Source organism: Elephas maximus, chromosome 21 (genome assembly GCF_024166365.1).
Source record: "Elephas maximus indicus isolate mEleMax1 chromosome 21, mEleMax1 primary haplotype, whole genome shotgun sequence".
NCBI lineage: Eukaryota > Metazoa > Chordata > Mammalia > Proboscidea > Elephantidae > Elephas > Elephas maximus.
In genome coordinates this window covers 54,294,523-54,317,162 of record NC_064839.1, presented here as the reverse complement: position 1 = coordinate 54,317,162, position 22,640 = coordinate 54,294,523, and the positions used below count along the sequence as shown (strand labels likewise).

Genomic DNA, 22,640 nt, shown 5'->3' with positions numbered 1-22,640 from the left:
TCCCAGTTATGGCGCCCTTTGGGACATAGGCCTGTCCTTATTTTAAGCATTAGAGATTCCGTAAGCACAACCCTTGTTCTGTTCCCACGGAGTCATCCTACGATGGGGCTGAATCCTGTCTGGGCCACAGAGGTGACCGTGTGGACAAAGAGCAATGGGGAAAAGAGCCCAGGGCAAGAAGGTTCTGGTCTCAGGTCTGCACTCCATAGACATTTCCGGCTGTGCAGAGAGGAGCTGACATGTTTCCAGGAAGCTGGCATGTAGCTCGAGGGGCCGTCTTGGAGGCCATTGTGTCCCTGTCAGCCAGCACCTGGCCTGGCGCTAACAGGCACCAACAGGTGTGAATGGATGAAGGCTTCTATTTCATTCAGAAACTTCCTAGGAACTTTCTGCCTTACCCCATAATAACGGCTTCTTGTTTTAACACAAAAATGTTTTGTATTTCTCATCAGTTAAATTTCTCATGTTTTACCCCCTAAATCTTTAAGAAAAACTGCTGTATCGTGTTTATTCTGCGCCCTCCCCCAGAGATTGCACTGTGGGGTCCTGAGCCCTGTATTATGAAGTTGCTCTTTCTCAGAGGATGAGACCGAGGGTCAAAGAGGCGAGGGTTTGCACTCAAGCCTGCCCACCCATAAAGCCAGTGTTTGATGCACCTCATGACATGGTATGTGGGTTGAGGCACCAGGTGGCAAAGAGAAAGGATGAGGCTTGGGAGTCCTCACTCTTGTTCTGCTGGTAAAAACAGAGAGGCGGCATTCTGGTGAGCAAGGAACACAGCAAACCAGGACCCTTGGCTTCCAGGCTCAGAGCTGCTTAGAGAGATGCTAGCCAACCGGGCTTTCACTCAGGGGTCACAGCAGAAGGTGGGATGTGGAGTACAGAGGGAAGTGTTCCCTCCATCTCAGGCTGGGAGACAAGTCTGTGTCCGCAGGGAAGTCTTTCCTCTCTGAACCTCAGTTTCCCCAGTGATGAAACCAGAAAACCAAACCAAACCCACTGCTGTCAAGTCAATACCGACTCATAGCGACCCTATAGGACAGAGTAGAACTGCTCCATATGGTTTCCAAGGAACGCCTGGTGGATTTGAACTGTGGACCTTTTGGTTAGCAGCCGTAGCTCTTAACCACTATGCCACCAGGGTTTCCTGTGGTGAAACAGGAGGAGGGAAAATTATCATTTATCAAGAACTTAATACATATGCCAGGCACTAGGCAAATTAAGTCATGTCTATTGTCTGATTAGAAGTCCTTGGGTGGCACAGTCAACGTGCTTGGCTACTAATCAAAAGGTTGGCAATTTAAACCCACCCATACGTGCTTTGGAAGGCCTCTCAATCTGCTTCTGAGAGGTCACAGCCTTGACAGCCCTTTGGAGCACAGTTCAACTCTGACACACACGGAGTTGCTATGAGGCAGAGTTGATGGCAGCTGGCTTTCTGATTTTGGTACCCTCACAGACAAGGGCTACAGGAGGGATAAAATGTCTAAAAGGGGGAAAGAGCAAAGAAAGATAAAGTAAGGTGCCTCCAGCTGCATCACTTGCTGTGAATCACTGACAGCTGGTGCGGTTGGCAGAACGATGCCCAGAGAGACCCATATCCTTATCCTAGGACCTGTGAATGTGACCTCACAGGGTAAAGGGACTGTGCAGGGGGAGGAGGAAGAGGAAGGTCTGAAGGGGTATTTTGGATCACTGTGTAACCAACCACAGGACCCTCACGTGAGCCAGGCAGAGGGGATGTGACACAGAAGAGGCAGCCATGTGACCACAGAACAGTGAGTGGAGGATAGCCCTGAGCCAAGGATGTGGCATGTGGAGAAGCTAGAAAAGGTAAAGAACAGCCCCCCACTCCCCCTCCAGCCCAGCCTTCCAAGGTCCAGCCCACCTACACCTTGGCTTCAGGGCCTTAGCCTCTAGGATTTTTCAAAAGTGAATGTGTGTTGTGTAAGCACTGAACTGTCGTCTGTGACAGAGGCCACGGGAATGTAAACAGACTGCGAAGTCCACAACCAGAGAGTGCCCACCCGGGCCTCCCCTGCCCAGAGTGCCCCACTCACCTGCTCCGCACTGAACTTGGGCAGCATCACGCAGGTTGCACCCACCCAGAGCGGGCACAGCAGCTTGTTGACCATGCCGTGGACATGGTGCAGCGGGAGCACATGCAGGATGACATCGTCCGGTGTCCATGCCCACTTGTCCACCAACCCTGTCACCTGCAGGATGACACAGGTGCTAGTGAGAGGCGCCAGGGACCAGTGTACAACCCTGCCTTGGTCAGAGATGGGAAGCTCGAAGGAAGGGGTGGCGGAGGCATGACTCCAGGGCCCCTGTGTGGGGACACATGCAGGACTCTCCTCTTAGAGACAAGAAGTGAGAAATGAGCTCTTCAGATAAAAGCGCTGGCCTCTTCTAGAAGGTAAGGTATCAGGCCAGCAGCCAGCACTAAGCTCGATACTGACTAGTGGTGGCCACATCAGCTAAGGCTCTAAACAGTCTATTTCCCACTTTCTTCTTTGTGGTCTTGAGCTTTTATTTTTATTTTATTGGTTCTATAGCATCTGGGTCTCTTACTGTACATACAAACACTTCTTCGAAGTAAGCAGAACATAGATTATAGACAAATAAACTGGCTGGGGGTTTTACAAAGCAGGTGATTAACATGAAAATAACACATATGACATGAGTGTATGTAAAAGTGGTTCCTGCTTCTGGGTTTTCCCAAATAAATATCAATTATAGGTCCTGGTCACATACCCTGAATACTACTTCATGGTTGGTCACTTTGGAGAATACCTTACAATCACCTGTGGTGGTCAGCTCTGGGCTGGTCACTCCACAGGCACCTGGGCCCCTCTGCATGACCCCCTAGTCCTGCGACTGGAGTTGGCTCCAGTAGCCAGCCTGTATTGGCCATGGAACTGTTAGCACGCTGACCAAGGACAGCTACTCCAAGTATTCAATTAGGCTCAGTGGGGTGGGGACAGCACTGAACAGCGCCCTCCAAGTCCACCTTATAGATGATGCCATGATTGGCCTCAGGGATACAGCATGCCCCATGGCTCTGCATGGACTCACCATGGAGCTGACATTGCCATGACTGCTCAGGACGCCCTTGGGCCGGCCTGTGGTGCCACTTGTGTAAACGATCATGGCGCCCCGCTCCTTCCAGCCCCGCTCCTTCCAGTTGCGTGCTGGTGCCTCTCCTTCCACCAGGCCATCTGCTGCCCCAGTGTAGACATCGGGGAGAAGCGGCAACAGGGGGACCCCCAGCCTGCTGGCCACGGGGCCCAGGAGCTCTAGGTGCCCCGGGCCAGCCACCACCACGGAGCTCCTGGAGTCTTGGATGAAGTACTCCAGCTGGGTCGCAGGGTGCTTGCTGTGCAGTGGGACTGCAATGCCGCCGCTCATCCACGAGGCCCACTGAGCCACGACGTAGGAGGCATCATTGGAGCACATGAAGGAGACCCGCTCCTCGCCCAGGTCGCCACTGGTACATGCGCGGAGCCTGCAGATCTCCTGGGACAGGCGCAGGCTCCGCTGGTACAGGTCCCGGTACGTGTGGTGGCCATGCTGGTCCACAAGGGCTGTCCTGTCCCCAAAGGCCAGGGCTCGGGTGAACACCGGGGCACTGCTGTCAGGGCGGGCAGCCGAGGCAGTGTGCAGAAGTCTTTGTCCTCTGGGCCTCAGAGAAGCCGGCCAGCCAGAGACCCAGCCCCATGCCAGGCGCCGAAGTGGCAGCGTCATGAGGGGGTGCATTGCGCTGACAGTGCTCCTCCTCAACTTTTGGGGCTGGTGCTGAAACAAAGAAAGGGGAATGTCACCAACGGAGTCGTATGCCCTAAAAAAAGATATGCTGAAAGTCCTAACCCTGAGTGCGACCTTGTTGAGGAATAGGGTCTTGGAAGGTGCTATCGGTTAGGTTAACATGAGGTCATACCAGGATAGGGTGGATCCTAATCCTATATGCCCTATAAAAGAGGAGAATAGATACAAAGATAGGCCCCAGGCACCAGACAGAAGGCCCTTACAGGCACAGGTCATGGTTCAAGTACTCCACAAGAAATGGCAAGAATACTTCCAAAGTGCTTCAGACCAAGGGCTGTTTATAAGTGAAGTTCAACTCAACTCAAGGGTCAGGTGGCCTCTGTGAACTCGCCTCCTGGCACGGTAATAACCGGATACTCCCAGCGTTAATGTGGCTGTTGGGGTGAATGACAACCATTGGCCCCAGTCTAAAACCCCTGACCTGTCCATCCCTGCCAGAACTGCCCATCCCTGCTTTGTGGCCTTTGGAAGCAAGAACATTTCAGTTTGGATAACATTGCGAAGAATGGGAATTCCAGAACACTTAATTGTGCTCATGAGGAACCTTTACATAGATCAAGAGGCAGTTGTTCAGAGAGAACAAGGGGATACTGATTGGTTTAAAGTCAGGAAAGGTGTGCATCAGGGTTGTATTCTTTCACCAGACCTATTTAATCTGTACGCTGAACAAATAATATGAGAAGCTGGACTATATGAAGAAGAACGGGGCATCAGGTTTGGAGGAAGACTTATTAACAACCTGCACTATGCAGATGACACAACCTTGCTTGCTGAAAGTGAAGAGGACTTGAAGCACTTACTAATGAAAATCAAAGACCACAGCTTTCAGCATGGGTTGCACCTCAACATAAAGAAAACAAAAATCCTCACAACTGGACCAATGAGCAACATCATGATAAACGGAGAAAAGATTGAAGTTATCAAGGATTTCATTTTACTTGGATCCACAATCAACAGCCATAGAAGCAGCAGTCAAGAAATCAAAAGATGCGTTACATTGGGTAAATCTGCTGCAAAGGACCTCTTCAAAGTGTCGAAGAGCAAAGATGTCACCCTGAAGACTAAGGTGCGCCTGACCCAAGCCATGGTATTTTCAATCCCATCATATGCATGTGAAAGGTGGACAATGAATAAGGAAGACCGAAGAAGAGTTGATGCCTTTGAATTATGGTGTTGGCGAAGAATATTGAATATACCATGGACTGCCAAAAGAATGAACGAATCTGTCTTGGAAGAAGTGCAGCCAGAATGCTCCTTAGAGGCATGGATGGCGAGACTGCGTCTTACATACTTTGGACATGTTGTCAGGAAGGATCAGTCCCTGGAGAAGGACATCATGCTTGGCAGAGTACAGGGTCAGTGGAAAAGAGGAAGACCCTCAGCGAGGTGGATTGACACAGTGGCTGCAACAATGAACTCAAGCATAACAACGATTGTAAGGATGGTGCAGGACCGGGCACTGTTTAGTTCTGTTGTGCATGGGGTTGCTATGAGTCGGAACTGACTTGACGGCACCTAACAACAACAGCTCCCCTGGGGAGAGCCCTCTGGCCTCTGTGCTCCTGGACAGAGGGAGCTTCCGAGAGGCAGAGGCCACCAAAGTGCCTGCCAAGGGCATCTGTACCGGAGCTCTGAGCCTAAAACACCCACTCCCTCCGTCCCTACATACCCCACATGGCAGATTCACAACATAAAAGCTGTAAATCCCATCCCCTGCTCTGACAGGCCCAGGGACTCTGCAGGAATCACCTGGCAAGGGTCTCAGCTGTGCCAAGTCGGGGAGAGGGCAGGGGAGCCGTAGTCCCATAGGCCCCGCCTCTTGCCTGTGCCGGGCACCTGCCTCTCTCACTTTCTCACCCGTCTCACACCCCTCCATGTCGCAAGCCACAGTGCACATGTGGGCTCTCTGACAAATTCTCACTTTTCCCTCTTTCATTAACTTGCTGCAAGGGAAAACTAACGTGTTATTGTTTGTCACATGTACTAAACAGTTTCGTTCTCTAATCTCCATTTAAAAAACAGATTATACACAACACTTCATAATTACCTAACAAAACAAACAAACTCCACACAATAAAAATTGCCAGAAGTGAATTACGTTTGACTTGAAGTCCTCGAGGGTATTGGAGTTTGGGCTGGCAGGACTGGACTCCAGGGGGAACACTTCCTGCCCCGGCCAGCAGAGGGAGCATTCCTGCCTCCCTGCCAAGGTGAGAGGAACATGGACCCTCAGAGACCCCCGTCTCTGGCCCACCAGATCCTCCATCTCTTTTATACGTGGATATTCCTTAACTGCTCACCAGGCTCTGCCAGATGGCCAGCTCTCAAATACACATGGCCCCACTGGAAGGCTGCACTATTTCTGGGTCTGAGAAGCAGTCTACCAGCAAAAGTGTGTGGCACAGCTTCTCTGCGCCCCGCCCCCTGTAAGGAGCTCAGAGAGGAGTCCTCACCCTGTCTGCAATGCCCTTGGTCTCTGCTACTATAAAGAATTGTAAGAAAGCAGCTGGGTCCGACCAGAGGAAACAAGAAATGTGATAAACACGTGAGATACCAGTATGCCAGTTTCAGGAAGAAAGTAAACCAGTGAGAAGCCAACCAGGGCAGCTTTATCATGATTCCTTTTCTCACTTCTAACAAATTCTTCACAATTTGCTTTGCAGGCATGGGGTAAATGAAAACAAGAGAATCTGCAAGTAGAAACCCTCCCGCACAGTATTTCTGGGCTCTCGCCCCAAGGCCAGATCCTTGCTGCTGAGAGAACCAGAGATGTTCCAGGGTGTTGATTGGAGGTGACAGTTTACAAGGTACTAAGGAGCATAGCACACGTGGCAGGAAGGGGCTGCTGCCTGCATCCCCATGAGGCCACAGGGTGGGTGAGAGATGCAAAACCCAAACCGCAGCCACCAAAGTGGCTGATTCACCTTCCCTCAGTGCCCCTTTCCAACAACCCTAACTGGAGCCCACTGCCTTCAGGGATCTCAGAGAGGAGGCTGGCTGCCTTTGAAACAGGGAGAGCTGGCATTGGGACTTGTCATGGAAAATGGAAGCCAAGGCTACTCATACCTGCCCTCCCTTCCGGGGCTTCCATTTCTGAGCTACAGACGGTGGAGGGTGGTATACGGCTGAGGTGCCTCCCATAGCCCCTGGCTCCTCAAGCCCCACCTCCCTCATGGACATGGGGCATATTCTAATACAGAACCTCCCTCACATCTCTTAACCAAACGGTGAGCATATCATCACACACCATAAATCCACCACGGGCTGGGGGTGGGAAGGTGAGCAGGCAGTCACAGCAACAACTCCCAATGCAACCTGAGAAGTAACGTGACTGCCCAAGGCCACATTCACAAGAAGAGGAGCAAAAGAGACGGAGCCAACATGGCACTACAGACAGAAGAACCATGCCGTTCCTCTGCAACAAAGACTTGAAAAACTAAGTAAAACAGATACAAACATCAGTCCTGGAATCCTAAGCATCAAATAAAGGAATAAACTCAATCGAGTACTGAATGGAATTAGAAACTGACAGAAAACAGAGAACAAGCAGAGCTATGGAGTGGAGGTACCCTACCAGCTAATGGGGCACAGATTCGCCATCTTGGACAATAGCCACCAAGATACACAGAGAGTACAGGAAGGCAACTTCACGGAGGTTTCAACAGGAGACAGAGTACCTGGTAACCAGGGATACACGCTTTCCCACCTCCCACCCTTCTTCCCTGAATGTAGCCTCTGCCACTTTCCAGCAGGCCACAGTCACTCAGCTGGAGAGACAGCAGCTCACTGCCACCTGGGTTCACCCTGTCCCCACTGGCCAGCCCCTTCAGCGCCATTTTTTGTTTGTTGTGGTTTTTTTGTTTGTTATTGTGTTTTTGGCTTTTTTGTTGCTTCTCTCTCTCTCCTTTTTTTCCTTTCCTTTCTCCAGTCTTCCTAGCCCTGTGAGCTGCCCCTTCTCAATGGGCAGTGTTGCACCATTTGGCTAGAAAGTCACTGGTGCACGGCCTCCCAGGGTCCGGGCTACACCCAACGGCCAGCTTTGTGGGCACTATATTTTTTTCTTCATTGTTGTTTTTTTTCTCTTTGTTTCCCTTCTCTCTCTATCCCTTTCTTCCTTTCCTTTCTCCTGTTCACGATGCCATATATTTTTATTTGCTTGCTTTGTTCTTTTTTTTTCTGTTTCTTCTCTCTCTTTTCCTTCCTTTCCTTTCTCCCGCACCACATTGCCCCTTCTTGTGCCCCTGCCTCCCTGGATCTGCGCCACCATCAACCGGCTCCCTCAACACCACTTTATTTATTTATTGTTGTTGTTTCTTCTCTCCTCTTCTTTCCTTCCTTTCCTTTCTCCTACCTACATAGCCTCATGTGCCCTCCCTCTTCGGGGCGGGCTGTGCTGTGCCGCTTGGCTGGAAGCCTCTGGCATATGGCCTCCCCAAGTCTATACTGCCCCCACAGGTCGGCTCCCTCAGCACCATATATATATATATTTTTTTAATCTTCCTCCTCCCTTTTCCTTTTCCCTCCCACCTAGGCCCTATGCTGCCTCTGCCCCTTCCTGACAGGTTGTGCTGTGCCGCCCAGTGAGAGAGGCATCAGCTCGCTGCCACCCCAATTCTGCCCTGCCACCAACAGCCATCTCCCCCCCCCGACCATATTCATTTTTGTTGTTTTTATTTATTTTTTTATTTATTCGGTTCTTCTCTCTCTTCCCCCCCTTTCTCCCATCCACCTAGCCCTGTGCTCCACCCACGTCCCTTCTTGACAGACCAAGCTGCACCACTTGGCTAGAGAGTCACTGGCATATTGCCTCACCCGGTCTGCCTTGCCTCCACCTACCAAATTCTACCATGCTGCCATTTTATTTACATTTTTTCTTTTTTAGCTTTTTTTATTCTTGTTTCTCTCCTTTCTCTTCTTTCACTCACCCTTAGCTCCACACATCACATCCTCTCCCTTCCCTCCTGCCTAGTTGCACTGTGTGCCGAGCACTGTGCCCCTGAGTAACATCGACGTGGTCCCCCGGACCCCACCCTGTACTACTCCCCAGCCCTGCCCCACTGGCCCCAGTTAGTGCCACAAACTACCCATCCCCACCCTCTACCTGACTGGACCCACCCTGCTGCACCACAGCTGAGTGACCAGCCCTACCCACACGGGCATGGTGGCAAGAAGTATCATGTCCATAGGCAAGCAAGCAACTAAACATGCCCAGCCCGTCTGCCCAGGCATAGCCAAATAAAACAAAAAAGCAGGATGAAACAAACAAACCTACAATCAATAAATGAAGAAAAGAATTCCTGAATGTCCTAGAGACAGCAGACAACATCAAAACATTAAAAAACAAAACAGCACAGGATGTCTCTAGAAAGCAACAAAAATAAAACGCCAGATGACCTTTCAGTAAAAGAAAGGCGCTGGAACTACCTGAAAGGAAATACAAAACTTTAATATTCAGGGTTTCCCAACAGATAAAGGAAAATGCAGACAAAAATAAGGAAAAAATAGGCAAAATCATGGAAAATACGATGAAATCAGAGAAAACACAGACAAAGCAATGGAAGAATTCAGGAAAATAATACAGGAACAAAATGTCAAAATAAACAAAACAAGTAGAAATTATACGAAAATAGTAATTAGAAATTGAAAAGATAAGCAACAAGATTTCAGAAATGGACAGTGCCATGAAGGTTTTAGAGTGTAAATGTGAAACACCGGAAGACAGGATCAGTGAAATTGAAGACAAATCCTTGAATACCACTTTGAGGAACAGAGAAAAGAATGAAGAAAAATGAAGAAATCTTGAGATTGACACGGGATACAATCAAAAGCAAAAGTCTGCATGTGATTGGAGTTCCAGAATGGGGGTGGGGGGGGTGGAGAAAACAGAAAACACAGAGAGGATCACTGAAGATTTGTTGACAGAAAACTTCTCTCATATCATGAAAGATAAAAAGTCAACCATCCAAGAAGCTCAATGAACCCCATATAGACCCCAAAAGAAAATCATGAAGACGTATCATAATCACTCTCGCTAAAATCAAAGACAAAGAATCCTGAGAGAAGCTTGAGAAAAGTGAAAAGTCACTTACAAAGGGAAAACAATAAGACTAAGCTCTGATTAGTTGGCAGAAATCATGCAGGCAAGAAGGCAATAGGATGACATATACAAAACCTTGAAAGGAAAAAAAAAAAGAAGAAACTGTCAATAAAGAATAATATATCCTGCAAAAACTCTTGCTCAAATATGATGGCAAAATTAGAACACTTCCAGATAAACAGAAATTAAGGGAGCATGTAAAAACCAAACCAAACATACAAAAATTATTAAAGGGAGCCCTTTGCTAGAGAATCAACATCAGACAACAACCTGAATTTACAACACAAGACTGCATCAGCCAGATATCGACTTAGGTGATGACCTCTCAAGGATAAAACAAAACTAAAGATTTACGACAGGGAACCCGAGAGGTCAATCTGTAAATGACAACAATGTCAGAAAAATAAAAGAGGAAATAAACAGTGTAGGTATAGAACTTTCAAATGGAGAGGAAGTCAAGGCCGTATCAAGTAATAAAATATTGGTCTAAACTTAGGAAGATAGGGATAAAACTCAAGGTAGCCACAAAGAAATTTCACAAACCTAGTCATCAAAATAAAGAAGAAAGGGAGCAGAAGAGCAGTGGGATGCAGACCCCAAATTCTCATAAGACCAGACTTAATGGTCTGACTGAGACTAGAAGGACCCCGGTGGTCATGGCCCCCAGACCTTCTGTTGGCCCAGGACAGGAACCATTCCTGAAGCCAACTCTTCAGACATGGATTGGACTAGACAATGGGTTGGAGAGGGATGCTGGTGAGGAGTGAGTTTCTTGGATCAGGTGGACACTTGAGACTATGTTGGCATCGCCTGCCTGGAGGGGAGATGAGAGGGTGGAGGGGGTTAGAAGCTGGCGAAATGGACACGAAAAGAGAGAGTGGAGGGAGAGAGCAGCTGTCTCATTAGGGGGAGAGTAACTGGGAGTGTGTAGCAAGGTGTATATGGGTTTTTGTGTGAGAGACTGACTTGATTTGTAAACTTTCACTTAAAGCACAATAAAAATTATTTCAAAAAAAGAAGAAAAACAAAGTCTCGGTAAACACAAAATCTATAAAAATGAAAGAAACAGAAAAAAAAAACATAAACAAAAGAAATTCAGCACAGATGAGCAAGAAGAACAAAGAAAACGTCAGCACCACAAAAAAAAGCACTACAAAATGACAGCAGTAAACACATCCATCAATAATTACACTGTATGTAAATAGCTTAAATGCACCCATAAAGAGATAGACAGTGACAGAATGGATAAAAAAAACAGGACCCATTAACATGCTGTCTGTAAGAGGCAACCTTAGAAAGGAAGACATAAATATATTAAAAATCAAAGGATGGAAAAAAATATATCAAGCAAAGAGCAACCAAAAAAGAGCAGGAGTGGCAATAATAAAATAGACTTTAAAACAAAATCCACCATAAAAGACAAGGAATGACGTTATATAATGATTAAAGGAACAATCCACCACAAACACATAACTATGATAAATATCTATGTACACAATGACAGGGCTCCAAAATACATAAAACAAACTCTAACAGCACTGAAAAGAGAAATTGACTGCTCCACAATAATCGTAGGAGAATTCAACATACCACTCTTGGTAAATGACAAAACATCTAGAAAGAAACTCAACAAAGATACAGAAGATCTAAAGGCCAACCAACTTGATCTCATAGACATATGTAGAACACTCTACCCAAAAGCAGCAAAGTACACATTCTTTTCTAATGCACATGAAACATTCTCCAGAATAGACCACATTTTGGGCCACAAAGAAACTCTCAATTAAACCCAAAACACTGAGATAATACAAAGCATCTTCTCTGATAACATGCACCATGAAAGTAGAAATTAGTTACAGGAAAACAAGGGAAAAATATCAAATACATGGAAACCAAGTAACACTTTGCTTAAAAACCACTGGGTAATAGAAGAAATCAAAGGTAGAATCAAATAATTCATAGGATCAAATGAGAATGAAATACATCATATCAAAACTTTTGGGACACAGCAAAGGTAGTGCTAAGAAGTCAATTTATAGAAATAGATGCACACATCAAAAAAGAAGAAAGGGACAAAATCAAAACATTAGCTATATAACTCAAATAGAAGAAGAACAACAAAAGAAGCCGACAGCCACCAGAAGAAAGGAAATAATAAAGATCAGAGCAGGAATAAATGACATAGAGAACAGAAAAAACAACAGAAAGAATCAACAAGGCCAAAAGTTGTTTCTCTGAAAAAATCAACAAACTGTTCGCCAAACTGACAAAAGCAAAACAGGAGAGGATGCAAATAACCCACATAAGAAATGAAATGGGGGACAGTAGAATGACACAACTGAAATAAAAAGGATCATAACAGAGTACTATGAAAAACTGTACTCCAACAAATTTGAAAACCTACAGGAAATGGACAAATTTCTAGAAACACACTATGTACCTAAACTAACACAAACTGAGGTTGAAAATCTAAACAGACCTATAATGAGAGAAGAGGTTGAGAAGGTAATTTTTAAAAAACTCCCAACAAAAAAAACCCCTTGCCCAGATGCCTTCATTGGAGAATTCTTTCAAACATTCAAAAAAGACCTTGCACCAGTACTACTCAAACTATTTCGGAACATTGAAAAGGTAGGGGTAATTCCAAATTCATTCTATGAAGCCAGCATAACCCTGACACCAAAACCAGGCAGACACCACAAAAAAAGAAAATTACAGACTAATATCTCTTATGAATATACATGCGAAAATTCTCAACAAAACTCTACCCAATAGAATTCAGCATCATATCAAAAAAATAATAGATGACAACCAAGTGGGATTCATACCAGGTATGCAAGGATGGTTCAACATTAGAAAATCAACCAGTGTAATCCACCACATAAAACAAACAAACAAAAAAAGAATCACATGATCATCTCAATCGACACAGAAAAGGGATTTGATAAAGTCCAACACCCATTCATTACAAAAACTCAATAAAATAGAAATAGAAGGAAAATTCGTCAACATGATAAAGGGCAATAGCCAACATCATTCTTAATGGAAAGAGGCTGAAAACATTCCCCCTGAGAACAGGAAGAAGACAAGGATGCCCTTTATCACCATTTAGCACTGTGCTTGAAGTCCTAGCTAGTGCAATAAGGAAAGAAAAAGAAATAAAGGGCATCCAAATTTGTAAGGAAGGAGTAAAACTATCCCTATTTGCAGATGATATGATACTATACATAGAGAAACCAGAGGACTCCACAAGAAAACTACTGGAAATAACAGAAAGATCCAGAAGAGTAGCAGGATACAAGATAAACATAGAAAAATCAGTTGGATACCTATACACCAATAAAGAGCTATGAAAAAGAAATCAGGAAAGCAATGCCGTTTATAATAGCCCCTAAAAGAATAAAATACTTAAGAATAAATCTAACCAGGGACGTAAAAGGCCTATATCAAGAAAACTACAAAACACAACTGCAAGAAACCAAATGAGATCAACATAAATGGAAAAACATACCATGCTCTTGAATGGGTAGACTCAACACTGTGAAAATGTCAATGCTACCCAAAGCAATCTACAAATACAAAGCAATTCCGTCTCAAATACCAACAGCGCTCTTTAACGAGATAGAAAAACTAATCATTAACTTTATATGGAAAGGACAGAGGGCCCGGATAAGTAAAGCACTATTGATGAAAAAGAACAAAGTAGGAGGACTCACACTACCTGACCTCAGAACCCACTATACAGCTATGGTAATCAAAACAGCCCGGTACTGGTACAAGGACAGACACGTTGACCAATGGAACAGAATGGAGAACCCAGATGTAAATCCATCCACCTACGGTCACCTGCTCTTCAATGAAGGCCCAAAGTCCATTGAATGGGGAAAAGACAGTCTTTTTAACAAATGGTTCTGGCAAAACTGGATGCTCATCTGTAAAAAGATGAAACAGGGCCCATACCTCACACCATACACAAAAACTAATTCAAAATGGATCAAAGACCTAAATATAAAACCAAAAACTATAAATATAATAGAAGAAAAATTACAGTCAATGCTAGAGGCCCTAATACACAGCATAAATAGGATGCAACCCATAACTAACAATACACAAACACCAGAAGATAAGCTAGATAACTGGTATCTTCTAAAGTTAAACACGCTCATCAAAAGCCTTCACCAAAAGAGTAAAAAGAGAGCCCACAGACTAGGAAAAAAATCTGGGCTAGACAAATCTGACAAAGGTTTAATCTCTAAAATCTATAGGAAAATCCAACACCTCTACAACAAAAAGACAATAATCCAACTAAAAAATGGGCAAAGGATATGAACAGATGTTTCACCAAAGAAGACATTTCAGGTGGCCAACATGCACATGAGAAATGTTTGCCATCACTAGCCATTAAACATATGCAAATCAAAACTACAACGTGATACAACCTCACCCAATATTACTGGCACGTATCAAAAAAACAGAAAATGACAAATGTGGAAGAGGCTGCGGAACTTGGAACTCTTATGCATTGCAGGTGGGAATGTAAAATGGTAAAACCATTTTGGAAAATGATATGGCACTTCCTTAAAAAGCTAGAAATAGAAATACCATATGATCCAGCGTCCCACTCCAGGGAACATATCCTAGAGAAATAACAGCCATCACACAAACAGACATATGCACACCCACGTTCACTGCAGCATTGTTCACAATAGCAAAAAGATGGAAACAACTTAAGTGCCCATCAACAGATGAACAGATAAACTATGGTACACACACACACAATGGAATACTATGCAACAGTAAAGACCAATGATAGATCTGCAAAACATCTCACAACAGGGATGAATCTGGAAGATACTATGCTGAGTGAAATAAGTCAATCACAAAAGGACGAATACTGTATGAGACCGCTATTACAAAAACTCATGAAATAGTTTACACACAGAAAGAAACAATCTTTGAAGGTTACTAGGGAGGGTCGGAGTGGGGAGGGAAAAACACTAACTAAATAGGTAAGTGGTAACTTTGGTGAAGGGTAAAACAGTACACAGTATTGGGAAAGTCAGCACAACTTGACCAAGGCAAGGTCAGGGAAGCTTCATAGACACATTCAAACTCCCTGAGGGACCGAATAACTAGGCTAAGGGCTGGGGACCATGGTCTCGGAAGGACATCTAGCTCAACTGGCATAACATAGTTTATAAAGAAAATGTTCTACATCCTACTTTGGTGAGTAGCATCTGGGGCCTTAAAAGCTTGCGAGCAGCCATCTAAGATACTTCATCAGTCTCATCCCATCTGGAGCAAGGGAGAATGAAGAAAACCAAAGACACAAGGGAAGGATTAGTTCAAAGGACTAATGGACCACAACTACCACAGCCTCCACCAGACTGAGTCCAGCACAACTAGATGGTGCCGGGCTACTACCACCGACTGCTCTGATGGGGATCACAATAGAGGGTCCTGGGCAGAGCTGGAGAAAAGTGTAGAACAAAATTCTAACTCTAAAAAAAAGACCAGATTTACTGGTCTGACAGATGGGAGAAACCCTGAGAGTATGGCCCCTGGACACGCTTTTAACTCAGTACTGAAGTCACTCTTGAGGTTTACCCTTCACCCAAAGGTTAGACCAGCCCACAAAACAAAACGAGACTAAATGGGCACACCAGCTCATGGGCAATGCCAAGAAGGCAGGAGAGGACAGGAAAGCTGGTAATGGGGAACCCAAGGTCAAAAAGGGGAGAGTGTTGACACATCATGGGGTTGGCAACCAACGTCACAAAACAATATGTGTATTAATTGTTTAATAAGAAACTATTTTGCTCTGTAAACCTTCATCTAAAGAACAGTAAAAAAAAAAAAAAAAAAGGAGTGGAGGCCCTTGGTGACCCAGCCAGTCCCACACTCAGACACTCTCTGCCATACTACAAGTGAATGGCATTCGTGAAGGTCCATTGCATGGTGAGGAACCGCCCAGAGATGACATCACACGTGAATTAAACTTTACTGCACACAAAGCAACTGAAGAGCTATCCCAGACACGGGACAGTCGCCTCTCATCCTCATGAAGCTAGGGCATCAAGTGCGCAATCTGGAAAGGTCACTCCACAGCTACGTCAAAACTGGAATATGCAGTGAAAACCCTGAAAACAGGAAATGCAACCCCTTTGTTTCCATGGTTGTATGTTTAAGGTGTCCTAAGGTGTATCCTACAGAGATGTACACCAAAGTGTACATACAGGATGCTCATACCAACGTCATAGTAACCCCAATGGTCAGAAAGGGGTCTGAGGAAGGTGAGGCACACATGGAGTGGGCGTCAAGGAGCCGCTTGGCCTGACTGCACGGAGCAGAGACTGACAGGAAAGGCTCTTTGTAGTATTGCCATGGGAGCAAAGTACAGCCATAGTTGTAAAAACAACCTGAAGGGCAAACACTGGCAGATCACACTTTTTATGCCTTAACCAGGGCTCTAGTCAAAAGCACGCGTTCCAGAGTCCACGCAAACCTCTATTTGAATACCCACTCCTCTCTTACTAGTTCTCTTCACCTCTGTCCAAGCCTCCACTCCTGCCTCACAGAGGAACGTGAGAATGAACATGGACTGACACGGAGTAGCCACACCATCCTCCCACAGTGGCTTGTCCAATGGGAGCTCACCACGACCACACGGCAAGTTTACTCCATAAGAACGATACTTGCATTCAAATGAAGGTGACTGATTTCTAAATTACCAAAAAGGCACCTGATCTATTCACACCACACCCAACCCCCCCCCCCAACCTCCCTCCCAGTCTCCCATTTAAGTGGATCTCAGCATGTTTGATGAGAGTGAGAGGCGGGATGTGGATGGTCCTGTTCCTGCAGTGGAAGGCAGCCATTTCAATATGATGCCTGTGGTTTGGGGGCTTGTTTCAAAAATGATCTTTAAGTGACAGACATTCACATTACACTCATGAGGACTGCATTCAAAAAAAAAAAAAAGGCAAAGCATAGATTTGAAACCCATATCCATGTGACATGCAAAATACCATTGTTTTTTAACTGCCATCTGGAAGACTGGAGCTTACAGCTATCTCAGGCCACAGCTGAATCAATCCACCAATTCAGTTTGCCTTGAGGGGTAGGTTGGTGGGGGGGTGAAAAAAAAGGAAAAGAAACCCTCATCTTACAACAGGCACAGTGAGGACTCGTGGAGATACGATGTTTCACCCAGCGATCGGGTTACTCTCACTCAAAACCCTTCCAGCTACCGGTAAAGCCCTGGCCATGGCCTTGGCTCCCACCACGCACATCTCTTTCCTCTCCCTAACCCCAAAACCCAGTGCCTTCGAGTCGATTCCAACTCATAGCGACCCTATAGGACAGAGTAGAACTGCCCCACAGAGTTTCCAAGGAGTACCTGGCGGATTTGAACTGCAGACCGTTTGGTTAGCAGCCGTTGCACTCCCTAGACTCCCCAAACTTGCAATTCCTGCTCCCACCTCTGAACTCTCCCGTCTGTTTGTAGGAAATTCCTAATCATCGCTCAAAGCCCAGCTCAGATATCACCTCCTCTTTGAAGTCTTCCCTCCTTCCAGGTCTCTCTGCTACACTTAAATATTGAGATTGTTTGTTTAAAGATCTACCTCCCTGAAGGAGCTAGACTGGCTTCAGATCAGTACAGGCTGTGCAGAGTAGACATTGAACAAAATGGGGAGGGGTCAGGTTGATTTCTGTGGGGCACTGGTCTTACTTACTTTGAACACATCATCAGGAAAGATCAATTGCTAGAAAAGGACCTCATGGTTGGTAGAGGGTCAGTAAAACCAGGGAAACCCTCAATGAAATGGACTGACGCAGTGGCTGCAACAATGGGCTCAAATATATCAATGATTGTGAGGATGGTGCAGGACCAGGCAACTTTTCACTCTGTTACACATAAGGTTGCCTGGAGTTGGAGCCTACTGCACGGCAACAGCAACAAGAAATGGAAATAAATTTTAGACACAAGAGGAAAAAATGACCTCTAAGGATGATTGACAGAGGACCTCACTAACTTCAACGGCCTCAGTGTCATCTTCTGAACAACTGCCGTGGGTCAGTCTACGCTGCCCGCCTTCCATGCATTGACACACTTCCCCCCCAACGTCCCTGCGAGGCGGTGCTGCCCTCTCCACTGAGCCCCGTGAAGGTGAACAACCCGCCCGGGGCCGCATGCAGGTAAGCGGCAGGGCTGATTCAAACGCAGTTTGCTTGATCAGACTGTGTTCTGCCTGCTTCCCGCACAGAGCCTGGAGACCTGAGAGCAGGGAAGGGCGACGGGACGGAGGAGTCAGTGAGGGTAGTCGGTGCGGACGAGGGGCCCGCAGTGAGTCCCCTGCGGGCAGAGAGGGGAATGCGAGGCCGGAGGCAGCGCCTCCACAATGCTGCGCCCTCGTCCGGCCCCGACCCTGGCGGTCACTGTGTCCTCGGGCCGGGGCGCGCCTTCCCCGCACCGACCGCACGGCAGGCGGGAGTACCGGGGCGGTGCTGACGGCTGGGCCGGGGAGGGCGCGGGGCGCGCGCACACGGGTCTCGCGGGCTGGGGAGGCGGGCCGGCTGGGGAGGCGGCCCGGGGTCTACTTTGGTCGGTGTGCACTTGTCCACTCAAGGCCGGCGCGGCTCGGGGGACCGCCCAGGGCTGGGACGCCGGCCCGGGGAGAAAGGCTGAGGGCGGCGCAGCTCTACCTCGGCCGGGCTGCGCGAGGCCCACCTCCTCCTCTTGCACCCCCTCCGCGCCGCGGTCCACCGCACGCTTCTCCGCGGGGCTCCGCGGCCTGCCCAGGCCGAGATCGGACCGGAACCGGCGCGCGCACCCGGGTCCGGCGCGGAAGTGCGGCCCCAGGGTGGCGCGTCCGGCGCAGAACTGTGTCCCCTCTCGGGCGCGGCGCCGGGATGGCGCGTTCCGGGCGGGCTCTCGAACGCTGGGACAGTGGCGCCCGCCGGGTGTCTGAGGCCTGGGGGCTACCGCGCGGCCTTCCTGTCCCTTTCCCCCTCTCTTCCGCAGCGCTCAGGGCCGCGGCACTGTCCCGGGCCGGGCGCGGGACCGACACGAAGAGGCTGAAAAGTATCTGTAGACAGTAAACACTTGTGAAAAAACAAACCCGGACTTAGTAGGGAGAGACTTTATTGAAAAGGAATATGGGGTCGGGGGAGGGTATTACAATAGGGAGAAGGTTCTGATCATAAAATCCGCAAGCGTCTGGAGGGTTCTGAGAAAAGGCTGCTTCTTTTATAGGAACCAACCAACCCGTCGCAGTCGAGTCGATTTCGACTCATAGCGATCCTATAGGACAGAGTAGAGCTGCCCCATAGAGTTTCCAAGGAGCACCTGGTGGATTTGAACGGCTGACCTTTTGGTAGCACTTAGCCACTAGGCCACCAGGGTTTCCTTCATGTCCATTCCGATTCCGACTCATGGCAACCCCAAGGGTTGCAGAGTAGAACTGCTCCATAGGGTTTTCATGGCTGTGATCTTTACCGAAGCACATCGCCAAGCCCTTCTTCCACGGTGCTGCTGGATGAGTTTGAAGGGCCAGGCTATGGGTTAGTAAAAAGTCAAGCGAAAACCGTTTGCACCACCCAGACAGAAAGAAGGGGTGTGGGAAAGCGGGATGAGTGCTAGCACCATCGGATAGTCGATCAGAGAAGGTTCTACCCTGAGGCCAGCCTGTTCCTAGGAGGGGCCCTGAAGGAGGGGCTCTGTGCTGGCTCAGGCTGAGAGTGGGCACACGGGGAGGGAAAGACGTTCCATCAGTTTGGTTAAGAGGCATTTTGGTCTAATTGGTCAGTAGGCACAAGCAGTTCAGCAGATTATTTATGAGGCAAAGAACGGGAATTTGGAGGGTCTGAGGCCTGGCCTGTTGGTGTTTAGCGCTCAGCTGCTAACCGAAAGGTCACTGATTTGAACCCACCAGCTGTCCCACTCAGTCTGCTTCAGTAAAGATTTACAGCTTTGGAAACCCCATGCGGCAGTTCTGCTCTGTCCTATATGGTCACTATGAGTCGGAATCCTCTCCAAGGCAATGGGTTTTGGTTTGTTGTCATTAAATAAGGAGACCTGGTGATGCAGAGGAACCCCGGTGGCACAGTGATTAAGACCTCGGCTGCTAGCCAAAAGGTCGACAGTTCGAATTCACCAACCACTCCTTAGAAACCCTATAGGGCAGTTTTACTCTGTCCTATAGGGTCACTATGAGTTGGAATTGACTCGACGGCAACAGGTTTTTTTAACAGGTGGTGGTGGTTAGAGCCATCGACTGCTAATTGAAAGGTTGGCAGTTTAAACCCACTCCTCACGATAGAGACGCGGCAGTTGGCTCCTTAAAGATTTCGCCCCTGGAAACCCTGTGGGGCAGTTCTACTCTAAATTGACTCAATGGCAATGGGTTTGGTTTTTGGTTTGTGTCTGGGCCAGGTAAACAAGGTGGGTATCTTGAGTCTTATTTAGGTCGTACTGGAAACGGTGGTTCTTTGCAGTCAGCCATTTTCCAGAACAAAAAGGATGGGAGGATTTCTTAATCTTAGCTTTTTTCCCAACGTCAGGGGACTCAGGTAAAATTCAACCTTTTACACTATTCTGTGACAGTTGGCTGTTACTAAAGACCAGGATGTGCCTGGGCAGCTTTGTCCATCTGTCTTTCTACAACGGGGAAAGGCTCTGAGTGACGCCATTTGCCCACTCCTGGCTGCTAGACGCTTGAAAGGAGACTAGTGTGCCTGAAGAAGGAATATTTTAGTTTATTTTATAATTTTATTTATTTTTATTGTTTTTAATTTTAATTTATTATATTAATTTTATTTATTCCTTTTATTTTAGTTAATTTATTAATTTAATTTATTTTCATTTTAGTTTATGTAATTTATTTTATTTTAATTTAATTTAATATTAAATTAATTTTAGTTTATTTTAAAACTTACGTTTATTTTAATTTTTTTCAATTTTTAATTTTAATTTATTTGGTATTATAATTAGTAGTAAATTTAAATTATGAGTATTTTATTCTTAATTTACTTCTAAATTTAAGTTACTATTAAAGTAAGTTTAGTTTAGTTTGTTTTTATTTTATTTGTAAGTTAAATTTGTTTAATTTTTATTTTAGTTTAGAGCATTCATTTCATTTTCATTACGTAGTGGTTAAGTGCTACGGCTGCTAACGAAAGGGTCGGCAGTTTGAATCCGCCAGGCGCTCCTTGGAAACTCTATGGGGCAGTTCTACTCTGTCCTACAGGGTCGCTATGAGTCGAAATCAACTCGACGGCACTGGGTGTTTTTTTTTTTTAATTTTGATTTGGAAGCCTTGGTGGTGTAGTGGTTAAGTGCTACGGCTGCTAACCAAGATTTCGGCAGTTCAAATCTGCCAGGCGCTCCTTGGAAACTATGGTGCAGTTCTACTCTGTCCTATATGGTCACTGTGAGTCGGAATCGACTCCACGGCTGTGGGTTGGGTTTGGGTTTGGAATTTTAATTTATTTCTTTTAATTTTAATTATTTTACTTTAAATTTATTTTAATGTGCTTTTAATTCATTATTGTTCACTATTAATTATCATAATTAGTATATTTTAAATTTACTACTAATTTTTTAAATTTAGTTTCTTTATTTTGTTTTTAAATTACTTTATTTCTAAATTAAATTTATTTTAATTTTTAAATTAAGTTTATTTTATATAAATTTGATTTTTTTTAGTTTATTCATTTTAATTATTTAATTTACTTTTTTATTTTAAATTAAATTTTAGTTTTATTTTTAATTTATTTTAATGTACTTTTAATTTATTATTAGCCATTATTTGTTAATTATTATAATTAAGAGTACTTTTAAAATTTACTATTGGGTTATGATAAGCTTATTTATTTTTAATTTAATTTATTTCCAAATTAAATTAAATTTACATTTATTTATTTTACTTTGGTTTATTCATTTCATTTTAATTATTTAATTAAATTATTCTATTTTGAATTAATTTTAATGTAGTTGGACTTTGTTATTAATCAATATTATTATGATTAGCAGTAATTTTAAATTTACTATTTATTTTTAATTTACTTCCATCTATTTACTTCATTTTTATTCTATTTCTAAATTCAATTTATTTTATTTTAAAATTAAATTTGCTTAATATGAGTCAGAATCGACTCTATGGCAATGGGTTTGGTTTTTTTGTAATTTCAGTTTTTGTTTAATTTATTCACTTTATTGTAGTTGATTATTTCATTTAACTTTTAATTTCATTTTCTCTTTAAGTTAATTTGTTTTTAAATGAAATCAAATTTATTTTAATTTAGCTTATTTTATTTAATTCAATTGATTTTATTGTATTTATTTCAGTTTAATTATTTTTAAAGTTATTTTATTTTTATTTATTTATTATTTGTAATAACCGTAATGACTGAAGTTACCTGACTGAGCAGTGCAGTTGTAGGGCATAGGCAGGGTATGCTCTTTCCAAAGGCTCTCATGGAAGATCTCTCAGCGTCTGGTGGCCCAGGGACTCCACTGGCTCATGGATGGATTGGATTAGGACCCACCCTACTCCAGTAGAACCTCATGTTAATTTATAACATCTTCAAAAACCCTGTTTCCAAACAGGTTGTTGTTAGATTTCGAGTCGATTCTGATGCACAGAGTAGAACTGTCCCCATAGGGTTTCCTAGGTTGTAATCTTTACAGGAGCAGATTCCTAGCTTTTTCTCC

At 45.2% G+C, this 22,640-nt stretch overlaps 1 protein-coding gene across 5 annotated transcripts in view; it reads right to left on the bottom strand.

Moving 5' to 3' along the window:
- ACSF3 (acyl-CoA synthetase family member 3) overlaps positions 1-18,795 on the bottom strand; it is a 58,744-nt gene extending 39,949 nt beyond the window's left edge. For 4 of the 5 annotated variants that reach the window (XM_049864158.1, XM_049864160.1, XM_049864162.1 and 1 more), the window contains exons 1-3: positions 18,632-18,795; positions 3,079-3,798; positions 2,061-2,216 (exon numbers count right to left, since the gene is read on the bottom strand). In XM_049864158.1, coding sequence (XP_049720115.1) covers positions 2,061-2,216; positions 3,079-3,759 — 837 coding nt within the window. In that variant the 5' untranslated portion in view covers positions 3,760-3,798; positions 18,632-18,795. The remainder of the gene's footprint in view (positions 1-2,060; positions 2,217-3,078; positions 3,799-18,631) is intronic. The other variant, XM_049864159.1, reaches the window with a different exon arrangement.
- Positions 18,796-22,640: the final 3,845 nt, after the last annotated feature.